General features: G+C 19.7%; 6 protein-coding genes and 1 pseudogene across 6 annotated transcripts; 4 read left to right on the top strand and 3 right to left on the bottom strand.

The window, feature by feature from the left end:
* Window positions 1–1,298: 1,298 nt before the first annotated feature.
* DDB_G0287185 (hypothetical protein) lies at window positions 1,299–1,754 on the top strand (the record flags this gene model as incomplete). The annotated part of the gene is made up of 1 exon (XM_632291.1): window positions 1,299–1,754. One exon carries the CDS (start codon window positions 1,299–1,301, stop codon window positions 1,752–1,754), a length of 456 nt encoding a protein of 151 aa, XP_637383.1.
* A 564-nt stretch (window positions 1,755–2,318) lies between these two features.
* Window positions 2,319–2,879, bottom strand: DDB_G0287183 (hypothetical protein; the record flags this gene model as incomplete). The annotated part of the gene is made up of 2 exons (XM_632290.1): window positions 2,319–2,596; window positions 2,633–2,879. 2 exons carry the CDS (start codon window positions 2,877–2,879, stop codon window positions 2,319–2,321), a joined length of 525 nt encoding a protein of 174 aa, XP_637382.1.
* Window positions 2,880–3,273: 394 nt separating this feature from the next.
* On the bottom strand, window positions 3,274–3,552 carry DDB_G0287181 (hypothetical protein; the record flags this gene model as incomplete). The annotated part of the gene is made up of 2 exons (XM_632289.1): window positions 3,274–3,434; window positions 3,519–3,552. 2 exons carry the CDS (start codon window positions 3,550–3,552, stop codon window positions 3,274–3,276), a joined length of 195 nt encoding a protein of 64 aa, XP_637381.1.
* Window positions 3,553–3,677: 125 nt separating this feature from the next.
* On the top strand, window positions 3,678–3,971 carry DDB_G0287179 (hypothetical protein; the record flags this gene model as incomplete). The annotated part of the gene is made up of 1 exon (XM_632288.1): window positions 3,678–3,971. The coding sequence occupies one exon, from the start codon at window positions 3,678–3,680 to the stop codon at window positions 3,969–3,971; it is 294 nt and encodes a 97-aa protein (XP_637380.1).
* A 92-nt stretch (window positions 3,972–4,063) lies between these two features.
* On the top strand, window positions 4,064–4,402 carry DDB_G0287177 (hypothetical protein; the record flags this gene model as incomplete). The annotated part of the gene is made up of 1 exon (XM_632287.1): window positions 4,064–4,402. The coding sequence occupies one exon, from the start codon at window positions 4,064–4,066 to the stop codon at window positions 4,400–4,402; it is 339 nt and encodes a 112-aa protein (XP_637379.1).
* Window positions 4,403–4,476: 74 nt separating this feature from the next.
* Window positions 4,477–5,553, top strand: DDB_G0287173 (annotated as a pseudogene; the record flags this gene model as incomplete).
* Window positions 5,554–7,604: 2,051 nt separating this feature from the next.
* DDB_G0287207 (Rab GTPase domain-containing protein) lies at window positions 7,605–12,780 on the bottom strand (the record flags this gene model as incomplete). The annotated part of the gene is made up of 2 exons (XM_001134531.1): window positions 7,605–12,658; window positions 12,777–12,780. 2 exons carry the CDS (start codon window positions 12,778–12,780, stop codon window positions 7,605–7,607), a joined length of 5,058 nt encoding a protein of 1,685 aa, XP_001134531.1.
* Window positions 12,781–13,741: the final 961 nt, after the last annotated feature.

Raw genomic sequence — 13,741 nt, 5'->3', positions numbered from 1 at the left:
TTTTTTTTTGATTTTACAATTTCATTAAACCAATAAATTAAATCAACCAAGAAATTCTAATAAAATCTCTTTCTTATTAAAATATCATCTCTCAAAAAAAAAGTAAAATAAAGAAATAATAAAAAAATTTAATAAAAAATATAATAAAAAATATCAATCATCTTTCACTTTTTTTTTTTTTTTTTTTTTTTTTTTTTTTTTGGGAAGATATTATTGGACCCAAGAATACAAGATAAATAAAATAAATTAAATTAAATTATAAAAAAAATAAAAAAAAAAATTTATATTAAATTAAATACAAAGAAAGAAATAAATAAGGAAATAAACAAACAAACAAATAAAAAAATAAAAAATTAATTAATTAATAAAATGTTAAATGTTTGATTTTTTTTTTTTGAGCAATCACATTTTCAGACTCCCGAAACTCTTAAACTTTCATTTTTTTTTTTCAAAAAATATCTGATTTTTGTGCTGATCGGAATTATTTGAAAAAAAAAAATAAAAAAAAAAATAAAAAAAAAAAAAAAAAAAAAATTAAAAAGTAAAAAATTCAAACAAAAAAAGAAATTTGTAAAAGGAAAAAAGAAGTGACCAAAATTTATTAATTGCTCAAAAAAAATATTTGTATCAAAATATTTACCATTTAACTCTTTGATTTTGTAAAATATATAATCAAATGTATCTTTAAAGTTATTATTATTTGCTTCAATTTGGTATGATTTAAATCTTTTATTTGAAAGTAAAAATGATAATGCTAAATTTGTAACTGAACTTTGAATTTCTTTTTTAAAATTTTCAGAATATTCTTTATTAAATTGGGGACCATATTTAAAAATAAAATCTAATAGTTCAATCGGACATGTTATTGATTTTTTATTACCATTTTTGTTTGAAATTTTATAAGGAAATTCATCTAATTCTATTCTATTAATTTTATTTATATATTTTATTTTTATTACAAAATGAAAAAATGATCATTTGAATTGTTGGGTTTTTTTATTTTTAAAATATTTTCATTATTATTTAAAAAAAAATTAATTTGATTTTCATTATTGAATTATTTTTATTAAATTATTTAAACAATAAAGGGTGGTTGGGGTTAATAAATTTAAATTTAATAGAATAAAAAAAAATATAAAAAAAAAAAAATTTAAAATAATTCAAACATCACCACCAAAGGGGTTTTTTTTTATTATAATCAATATAAAAATTTACAGACAGCATTCATTTATATTATTATTATATTATTATATTATTATTATTATCATCATATTTTTTAAAAAAAAAAAAAAAAGAAAATGAAATATAGCCAAAATCAAATAGTTTATGTAATATTTTTTTTTATAATACTAATTGTTGTTAAACCAATAGAATCAGTAGAATGGAGTGATTGTAGTGATCCAAGTGATTCATTTAAAATTGAAAAATTAGAATTTTCACCAGAACAACCAATTGCAGGGCAAGATTTAATAATTTCAGTATCAGGATATTTAAATAAAGAAATTACAAAAGGTGAAGCATATTTAGCAATTACATTTGATAGAATACCAATTTTAAAATTAAAAGGTAATTTATGTGATGGTATGGGTGTTACTTGTCCAATTCCACAAGGTAATTATTCAACAACAACTATTAATCAAGAAATACCTGAAAATGTTCCACAAGGCTATTACTATGTTAATTTTGTATTATATGATCAAGATGATCTGCAAATCACTTGTGTTGATGTCCAAATGAATATTACACAATCATAAAAAACAAAATTAATATAAAAAAAAAATAATAATTAAAAAAAATAATAAATAATAAATAAATAAATAATAAATATAACCAAAATATTTAATAATAATAATAAAAATAAATGTGATAAAATGTTAAATTTTATCAAATAAAATTATTTATTAACTATAATAATACTTCTTATTTTAATTAACTCATTACTTTTAATAATACTATTAACAATTATTTATTTAACAGATTTTCAAGATTTGTTTGAAAATTCCTAAATTGGAATTTTCAAAATATAAAAATTTTTTAGATATTAAATTAATTTTAATTTTAAAAAAAAAAAAAAATGTTTTTTATTATTGAAAATTTTTACTTTTTATATTTGAGATTTAAAATTATGTTTATGAGGTTTATGGTGATAATAATAATGATTGATTGTAATTTAATTTTTTTTTTTTAAAAAAGTTTAAATTTTATTTTAACCAATTTTTTCTAATTTTCTTTTTAATGTTTGTTGTAACATTTTATTCTTTTTATTTTTATAAAAGTAATAAATAATACAAACTATAATGACTGTTAAGAGAGCAACACTACCAATGACGATACCAGCGATCGTTGACCTTTAGTAGGAGATGAATTATTTGAACAAATTTCAGAATTACTTTGATTAATAATGATTGAAAAGTCTGGATCAATAATAACACTATTTGAATATTGTGGAATTGTGATACCAATAAAACTTTGAGTTGAATATGAAGGTTTGATATTGGTTTCATTGTTGAATCTAATAATATATTTTCAATTGATTGAACTTTTGAATCTATAATTGCACGTTTAATAAATCTACCATAGACTGAATGATTATTAACTTGAATCTTTATATTGAATTTGAATCATCACCCACCACCACCACCACCACCACCACCACCACCACCACCACCACCACCACCACAACCACCACCACCACAACCACCACCACCACCACCACCACCACTACTTGTTGTATTACCAAATTCTTTTGACAAACAACAAATATCATCATTGGTTTCACTTGAAATAAATGATGCTGACATTACAAATTGATTGGTATTTAATGATTGTGAAATTGGATATTTATTAATTTCAATTGTATATTTAATTGATGGGTTCATTATTAATTGTTGATTTGCAAATTCAACTATAATAGTACTTTTATTAAACCTGGTTCAACAATTGTTGCACTAATATTTGTAATTGTATTATTAACATCAATTGATGTTTCATATAAATTTTTATAATTATCAAGTGGTGTAAATATCCATTTATCAAAAGTATATAATTTAATTTGTTCACCTTTATAATTTAATTCTCTTAACGATACTAATGATATTAATGATTTAAATATTATTTTTGATATATTTTCATCACCACTATTACTACCACCACTACTATCAGGTGATAGAATTGGAATTTCAGTTGATGGTGAATTTGAGAAGTACAAGTTAAACCAATAAATGGTGAATAACAAATACATCCGCCATCTTTACAAATACCTTGGCTTGAACCTCAACATTCTGAATTACCTTGACATTTTTGTGGTGGGTTTGTTGGTATTGAACTAACTGTTGGTATTGGTGTTGTGGTTGATGAAGTAGTTGGTGTTGTAGTTGGTTCAATTGGATCTGTATAATTAAAAAGTTTTGGTTGAACTATAAATTCACTTGATTCTGTTGAAAAAAAAAAAAAAAAAAAAAAAATTAAAAAAATGGAAAAAAAAAAAAAAAAAATTAAAAAAAAAAAAATAATTATACCATTTACAGATATAATTAAAAAAATTGCGCGCATTTTCAACAATTTAATATTTTAATTTTTAAAAGATAAAAAATTTTTTTTTTTAATTTTCTTTTGCAAGACACAGTCACTACAAGTAATAAACAAATATTTGTTAAAAAAATATAAAAGATAAAAAAATGAAAGAAAATGAAAATAAAGAAGACAAAATGAAAGAAAGTTTAGTATATTTATTTCAGGAACTTGGTGTTTTGTCAGCAGAAGATATTTTAAAAAAATTTAAAAATTTAGAAGAAAAGAATCAAAATTTAGAAGAAAAGAATCAAAATTTAGAAGAAAAGAATCAAAATTTAGAAGAAAAGTATCAAAATTTAGAAGAAGAAAAATTAAGAGCAAATAAAAATGAGGTTTTAATTAAATATCTTAATAATCCAAATCCATATGTAAGTATTATAATCAACCACAATATATAAAAAGATTAATATTAACATTAATAACATTATATATATATGTATATCTATAGAGTGAAATTGATTCTTTAACTAATTCATAATTTTATAATAAAATGAATGAAGCTGGTTTGATTGTTGATAGCTTTAATATTGAAGATTGGAATTTAGGCGATTATACTCAAGAAGATGATCATATAAATAAATTTTGTGAAAAAATTGGAAAAAATGAATATGATCTTGAAAGGGATTTTCAAGAAGATTTAAACGAATTAAGTATCAATTCTAATAGATTAGAACTTTATGATTCATCAAAAAAAAACGTTTTAGGTACAAGCTCAGATTGGGTGGTAAAGACTAAAAGTTGTCCATTAGATCCACATCATATTCACATAGTTGGTGACACTAAAATTATCAGAACAAAACAATATACTCTAGATGGTTCTATAATTTGACAAATAATTTCTATAATTTGACAAATAATCTTAAAAAATCTTATATGTTTTGTTTTATTATAGCACCAAAAGAAATGATTTTTATTAAATATATATTAGTACCATCAGAATTTCAAATCTCTGATACAATTCCAATTAAAGAAGGTCTTAAATTATTGAAAAAATTAATTAACATGTACAACAATAATGTTAATTTAATTACCAACTTCATTATTAAAAAGTTTATCAATTAATGAAAGTATAGATTTTAAATATATTGGGGGTGGGGCATCATCTTACATATTTGTATTACATTCAAAAAGAGTTTTCAAGCAATATCTTGATCAATATAAAAATAATGAGGTTAAAGCAATTAAATACTTAAATTCTCGAAATATCAATGGTGTAGTTAATCTCAAAAATGAATATAAAGGTGAAAATTATATAGAAATTTCACCTTATGGTGTAGTTCTTAATATGAAACATGGTATTGATGTTTATATAAAAGTAAGTGCCAATTATAATATGTAAACCTGTTATTTAATTGTCTTGTTATATTTACTCACCACTTATAATAAACATTTTACTTGTTTTAGGTTTTGAATATTATTAAAAGTTTCCATCGTATTGGTATTATCCATAGAGATATAAGGTCATCAAACATTATCATTTTTAACAATGAACCAATCTTTATTGATTGGGCCTTTTCCACTAAAAAAGGCGTTAAATCAGAATACCTTGGTACTTTATCCACAGCTTCAGATCGTATTTTACCACTCATCAAAGAGAATACCAAATTTAGTGTATCCAAGAGTGATGAGTTAGAGTCACTCGTTAAAACTTTTCTTCTCACGAAATTCTCATATATTGCTAAAGTTATTAGATCCTCAGGGAGAGATCCATTAGCATTCCTCTATAATTGGAATCTTATTTGGAATTTGTTAAAAGATAAATTTCCAGTTTTCAATAATTTATTAAAGCATGCTAAAAAAGTAAAGTACAGTAAAATGGTTAAAGAGATTAACAAGATAAATATCGGTCAAATCGAGGTATTTTTAATTCAAACATTTAGTAAAAATGAAAATAGTATCAAAGAAGAAGAGTTCGATGATCAAGATGATGAGGAAGAGGTCAGTGATGAAGAGGTCGATGATGAAGATGATGAAGAATAAGAAGATGAACTATCATTCAATAGGTTATATATTAGTTTAACTTCACGCCAATGCGAAAAAAAAATTAAAAAGAATAATTTGTTGTTTTAGTCATTTTATTTGCTCTTTGGACCTCTAAAAAAAATAAAAAAATTAAAAAAAATAAAAGAAAAAGAATAATTTTGTGTTTTCGTTGTTTTTTTTTTTTTTTAAAAAAACTAAAAAACTAAATTAATTGTCATATTATTCATTTTTATAATTTTAGTTTTATTATTTTTTTTAATTATTTTAAAGGTTTTCCTCATTTTATTTTTATTTGTTTTCGTCATTTAAATCACTTTAGTTTTTTTATTTATTTTGGTCATTTTAATCACTTTAGTTTTATTATTTATTTTAATCATTTTAAAATGATTAAAATTACAAAAATAAATAAAATGACGAAAATAAATAATAAAAATAAAATGATGAATAAAAATCGTTTTAATAATTTTTTTTATTTTTGTAATTTTAATCATTTTATTTATTTTAATAAAATATAAAAAAAAAAAAAAAATAATAAACATATAAATTTTACTAATGTAATTAAAAAAACAACTTTTATTTTTAATTTTATAATTTTATTCTTTTATTTTGGTTTTTTAAAAGAAATTATATATAAAATAAAAAAATTAATATAGAAACAATTTATTATAATTTTTATTTCACTTGTGAGTTCACAACCAAGTTCTTTGCTTCTCAAAGATTAATGTAACATATATATATATATATATATATATATTTAATAAAATATGTTGAATATTATAAAATTTTCCAATTTATAATTTATTTTATTATTATTTAAACATCTTATTATTAAAACCATAATTAATAAAATTTATTACCTTCTTATATATTATCTCATTTTTTTAGTATTTATTATATTTTAATAAAATATGTTACAAATTATATAATGTTTCAATTTTTAATATATTTTATTATTTTTTTTTTATTATTATTTATCTTATTTTTTAATATTTTATTAAAAAATAATATAGGTTACATTTTTTATAAATAATCTTATTTTTTTATAAAAATTCCTATTTTCTAATAATTATTATAATTATTTTTTAAAAAAAAAATAACCCCGAATTAATAAAATTTAAAAATTCTAATATATTTTCTTATTTTTTAGTATTAATTAAATTTTAATAAAAAATGCTATTTTTTTTTTATAATAAGTTTCATTTTTTTATAAATTTTATAAATTTTATTTTTTTTATTTTTTTGTTATTATTAATCTTATTTTTTAATAATTTTTATTAATTTATAAAATAGCATTACAAACTTTTATTAAAATTTAATTTAACTAATTATATTTTAACATTTTATAGGTTTTTTTTTCCCGGTTCAATAAATAAATTTAATGATGGTGCCGATCAAGGTGATGAGGCGTAATTCTGATTCGGATTGTTCAGACAACTTAAGTGTTGATAATGATTAAAATTTTTCAAATTATTATTTATAAAAAAAAAAAAAAAAAAAAAAAAAAAAAAACAAACTAAAAAATATATAAATAAATAAATAAATAAATAAAAAAATATATAAAAATTTAAAAAATAAATAATTACAATTGAAATTGATGAAAGAAGCTAGTTTGAGAAGTTATTTACATTATTTATTTTTTTAATTTATTTTTATTTTTTTTTTTTTTTTTTTTTTTTTTAATGAATTTTTTTATTAATTTCTTTTTATTTTAAAAAATAGTATTACTGGTACCAGTAATGTTTTTAATAGATTCTATTTTATTAATATTTAAAAAAATAAATTATAAAACTTGAAAAAATATAATAAAATTCCCACCCTTATACCATATAAAAAAAAAAATATATATAAACTTTCAAGTTCATTTTCAGGTATTTCTTGATTAATAGTTGTTGTTGAATAATTACCTTGTTGAATTGGACAAGTAACACCCTTACCATTACATAAATTACCTATTAATTTTATGGAGATTATTTAAAATTTATTAATTTATTAATTTTTTTTTTTTTTTTTTTTTTTTTTTCAAAAGTATTTTTTTTTAAATAAATTAATTAAATATGATGATTTTCATTTGAGCAATTTTTACTACTTCCAATAATGAAACAATTAAATAAATCATAAAAGGAAACATTATTTTTAGCTGATTTTTGAAAATTAATTAAATGATATTGATTACAAAAATCTATATGACCACTTTCATTGTATAGGTCATCTTTATTACCAATTAAAGCCATTGGGATAGAGTTGAAATTCTTTTTGCTTTTAAATGATTTTATCCAATTGGTAGAATTAATAAAAGAGGAAGGACTATCATAAACCACAAAGATGAAAAATCTATAAAAACAAAAACAATTGATTCTTGAATAGATTTCACTTTCAACTTGATTTGAAAATTCAATATTAAAGGTTGTTTCATGAAAAATTATCTCTGGGAATGTTTCAATTTCTTTTAACCTATCAATTATTGATGATTTACCAACACCTTTATCACCAATAACAATAATATTTAATGATCTTTTTGAAATAATTGTTTGATGTTGTAAAGATTTCTTTGTTGTTATTAAATATTGATTTTCTAAACTTATAATATTATTATTATTTTGATTATTATTTTGATTATTATTATTTTGATTATTATTATTATTATTATTATTATTATTATTATTATTATTATTATTATTATTATTATTATTTGAATTTATAATAATATCATAATTTAAACCAATAATCTTTTCAAGTTTTTGATTTCTATTTAAATCAAGTTTCTTTAGAAATGGTGTTGAAAAATATAAATCAACAAGTTCTAATGATGGACAATCATTAATAACTAATCTTTCTATTAATGTTTTTTGAATTTTAATTTGATTTTCAGAGTAATATTTGAAAAAATCTAATGGATTAATTTGTTTTAAATTCTTTGTAATATCAAATGAATATTGACAATGTGAAAAACAAATATTTTTTAAAGATTTCCAACCAGTAATATTTAAATATAATAATTTTGGTAATAATTTAACAATTTGTTCAATTGCTTTATTTGTTAAAAGCTCACAATTTCTTAAATCTAAAAATTGAATGTGACAAGTTTGTTTTAATCTATCAAAATAACCATCAGAAAGTGATAAACCATAGGCAGCAAATTGATCATTTTTTGAAAATGATTCAGAAAGAATTTCAAATTGTTTACTCTTTTTTTGACCTTTAAAATTTTCAGGATTTATCATTTCACCATTACCTAAAAGTGTTTTATTATTCTTTTTAATTTCTTTATGAGTTTGAATTAAATGTTTCAAATGATCCAAAGCGAATGATGGATCAGTTTTAATTTTTGCACTTTCACCAATTAGATCTTGAGTTGGAATATTTATAATTTTAACAATTTGTCTACTATTGATTGCAGTTTCTCTAATTGATTCTTTTGAATTTGGAATTGTAGTTTGATTAAATAATCCATTTGTAATGAATTTAAATCTATCTTCTAAACATTTATATTGATTATTATTATTGATATTGCTATTATTATTTATTAAAAATAATGATTGATATTTGGTAGCAACAAAAGGATCTAATCTTTTAAAAAGATCAAAATATGTATTTACCATTGAATTTCTAAAGAAATGTGATAAATTATAAAGATTTAAATAAATTGATTTTATAGTTTCTAATGAGATTGGAATTCTTAGAATACTACCATGTTCATTATAAAGTTGATCAATTTCATTCGATGGTAATAATTCTTGAAATAGAATAGAGAGTTTAACCAATTTCTCTAGCCAATCTTTTAAGAATTGATTTAAATCAATTGAAGTAATTTGTTTTTTAACACTTGTTGCTATCCAACTATTCATTATTGGTAAAGAGAAAAGTATTGATTTCATCATTAACTTTTCATGTAGTACTGAAATGAAATTCTTTTCCCAAATACTTGATGGTATAAAACAATGATCATTATCAATTGGTGTTAAATATTTTCCATCTGGTGATAGAATGAAATTATCTTCTTTACCATCTTCAACCGATAGCAATATTGATGAAATTATTAATAAACCAGTATGATGTGGATCTAATAACATGAAATTATCATCATCATTCCAATATTCTTTTACTAATTTACCAGGTACAGCTAATGATATTAAAACTGGATAACATTTTCCAATATTTGGATCATAGAATAATACCAACTCTGATTGTACAGTATTTTTTAAACCAATTCCTTTCATAAATTCAATTGCAGCATATTCATAACCTGGTATTTCTGGATACTTTTTAAAATACCAAATTGGATCTTTCTCTGGATACCATGAAACATCTTTTCTACCATATTTATTACGTCTAATAAATTGACCATCTCTTGTAAATAAATGATAATGAATTTCTTTTGGTATTAATTTTCTACCAAAAAATGTACCTTTCATTTCATTTGAATTGGTTGGATATTTCTTTTGATTATCATTCCATTCAGATGGAAACCAATCTTCAATTAAATATAACCAATCTAATTTTAAACTTGGATTTTCATTTGAAAATTGTTTAAAAATTATTTTAAATTTTTCAAAAAATTCCATATCGTTAATTGATTTAATAATTTGATAAAGTTTAATAATTGATTTTGAATCTTTAAAATTATTTGCTCTTATTGAATTTAAAATTGTTAATCTATTATAAACTATATCTAATTGAATCGATTTATTATTATTATATTGAAAAACTATATCTTCTACAACATTCTCTCCAATTGTTTTTCTATCAATATCTAATAAATTTATTAATTGATTTGGTAAAAATTCAGTTGTTAATTGTGATGAAGATGATAATGATGATGAACTATTTGATGAAATTGAAGATGTTGATAATTCTGAATCAATTGATGAAATACCATTATCACTACTACTACCAACATTAATACTACTACCACTGCTAATAATAAATGATTCATTAATTAAATCACCATCATTATGCTCTTTATTATAAATTAATGAAATCATTTCAAATGGATCATTATGATGAATTTTTAATTTTTCATTATAATATTGATAAGCAATTGGGTAAACTTTTGAGAAAACTTCAAACATTGTACATTCTGGATGTGATTTTAAATAATTCTGTATGATTTCTAATCTCATTTGAATTTTAGAAACTAAATTTTTATTTAATTTCATTGGTACCTTTGAGTCTTGAAAATTTAAAGCTATAATTTCATTATTTATTGGTAAAGTTGGTGAAGTGGTTGTTGTTAATGAAAAGTTACTATAATTTGATTTTGATCTTATAAATTGAACTGCTTCAATTAAATTTAAATACTTTTCATTATAATGTTCTAATTTTGTTAACCAATCTATAATTAAAAATTGAGGATTTATATATTTAATAAACTCTTGTAATAATTCTGGAAATTTACAATTCATTTCTGGTAATGTTAATAGTAATGATTTTAAATGAATTCTGAATTCTTGTAATCTTGATAAATTATTATTATTATTATTATTATTATTATTATTATTATTATTATTATTATTATTATTATTATTATTATTATTATTATTATTATTATTATTATTATTATTATTATTATTATTATTATTATTATTATTATTATTATTATTATTATTATTATTATTATTATTAATTACTGTTGTTGTTGAAGATGATTTTTTAATAGTTTGAATTGAATCTTCAAAAACTTGATCATTATCAATTGAAATTAAATTATAAGAAGGTGATCTATCATGTTGTACAATTATAAAATTTGCAGATTTACCATCGGATGGGCAAGTTAATAATAAACCAAATACTTGTTTAGCGAATGAATTTAAATTTAAAATTTTATAATCTGGATGAGTAATTTTAAACATATTATAATTAACTAGATTTCCTTCAATTCCCCATGATGCTTGAATATAGAAAGGAGATTCATTTTCACCATTAATAAAGTACTTTTTTGGACCCTTTTTTGAATCTGGTAATGTCAATTGATCAATTACAATCATAGCAGTTGGTGGCATTGGTATATTTAATAGTTTATATAGTTGATAAATTAACATTTCTTTACCACATTCTAATTGTGCAAAACCATTATTCTTAAAATAAATTGTCTTACAAGAATTCCAAAATCCCTCATCACTTTCAATATCACTTCGATGTTTTAAACAATTTGTTTTATTAGCATAACATGTACAATTATTGTTTTTATTATCTTTTAAAATTGAAACATAATGATTTTGTTCATCACCTCTTTTGTTTGACCTTTCACCAAATTCATCCATATCTAAAATATGTAATGCAATTGATCTTGGAATTCTATAAAATGCTGATGATTCAAATAACTCACTATTTATTGTGGCTTTACTATCTAATAATCTTAAAAACTCTTGAATTCTATTGGTTTTTGAATAATTTACTAATTGATTCATATACTCTTGATAATAATCAATCATTTCATTAATACCATTATATAATTGATTCAAATATTTTTCCATATTATTTAAATTTTCAAATTCAATTTGTTCTTTTACTTTTGTTGTTGTTGTTGATGTTGATGTTGATGTTGTTGATGAAGTTGTTATTAATGATGGTGATGATGATTGTAGTGATGGTGATTGTGTTATTGGTGATGATATTGTTGGTGATATTGCAGTAATTGTTGCAGTTATTATTGGTGATGTTGATGAACAACAAGTGGTTGTGTTTGTACTAGTTATGGATTTTGAATCTAAACTAAAATCATTTTTTCTATATTCACCCAAATTTATTTTCTCTTTACTTTTATTTTCATTGCAATATAAATCTTTATCATTTTCTTTTTGTTTTATTAAAACTTTTTCTTTAAAATCATTTAATGTTTTAATAACATCAATTATTTTTTTAAATGATGGATGATTATGATTTATTGGATGAGTTTCTTTGATTTTTGAATCAATAAGTTTTTCTGGGTCTTGAAGATTAAATAAATAATTTTGTGCATCCTTCACTGTTCTAGTTCCATGGTTTGAATGAAAATCTTTTGGTATTATTTTCTTTAAATTAAATAAAACTTTTCTTCTAATATCTTCCGTTGCATTTGTAATTCTAATAATTTCTTTTCCAAAATTACAATTATTATTGTTACCTTTTTTTTGAACATTAAAAAAAATTGAAAAAAAAAAAAAATTAAAAAAAATAAAAATAAGAAAAAAAAAAAAGTTAATTTTTGATTTTGTAATTATATTTTTTTATTTTAACATTACTCATATTTTTTTCTATTATTAATGTGGGTATGAAATAAATAAATAAAAAATAATAAAAATTGGAAATTTAAAAAAAAAAAAAAAAAAAAAAAATTAATTTTATCAAAACCACCTTTTGAAAATAACTTCCAAAAAAAAAAAAAAAAAAAAAAAAAAAAAAAAAAAAAAAAAAAAAAAAAAAATTTGGTAAATCAAAAGAAGTTAGATATAGTTATCAAAAATAAAAAAAAAAAAAATTTTGTGTAAAATAAAAAAGTTGGTATAAAAAAAATAAATAAAAAAATAAAAATAAAAAAAAATATAATTAATTTAATTAATAGATATTTTTATTTTTCTTTATATTTGTATACAATAAAATACAATCCGAATACATCATTCAATTTCATTACATATATATTTTTTTAATTTATTATAAAATCTATTTATAAAAATAAAGAAATTTATTATAAAAAAATTTTTTTTATTAATTTGATAACCAATAATAGTATTATATAAATAAATAAAAGTGGACTTTTCTAATAAATCGAATGCCTCAGTTGGTACTAATTGATCGAGCAGTTGTAGAAAAGATTTCTTTTTTATGCAGAATTATAATTAAATCTAAATAATTACCAGAACAACTTTTTTTTTTTTTTTTTTTTTTTTTTTTTTTAAAATTTAATCAAATCTAAATTATTTTCAAAATAGAAATCAAAAAATAGAAATAAAAAGGTCACCCAAAAAAAAAAAAAAAAAAAAAAAAAAAAAAATTTCAAATATATTAAATTTTTATTATTTCATGAATAAAATCAATTATTTCAATTAATTCCTTAAGGAATTATTTATTTTTTTAAATTATTTTAAGGAGTTCCTTTCTCCACTATGGTTTCATTTTAATTAATAATCAAAAATTTTTAATACTAAAGATTGATTTTATTCTACAATATTTTGAATGAAAATCAAGTCCAACAGCTATCAAAAGAGAA

This window comes from Dictyostelium discoideum (assembly GCF_000004695.1).
Source record: "Dictyostelium discoideum AX4 chromosome 4 chromosome, whole genome shotgun sequence".
Taxonomy (NCBI): Eukaryota; Evosea; class Eumycetozoa; order Dictyosteliales; family Dictyosteliaceae; genus Dictyostelium; species Dictyostelium discoideum.
Note: the sequence above shows the minus strand (reverse complement) of the source record. Positions and strands in the feature narration are given on the sequence as shown.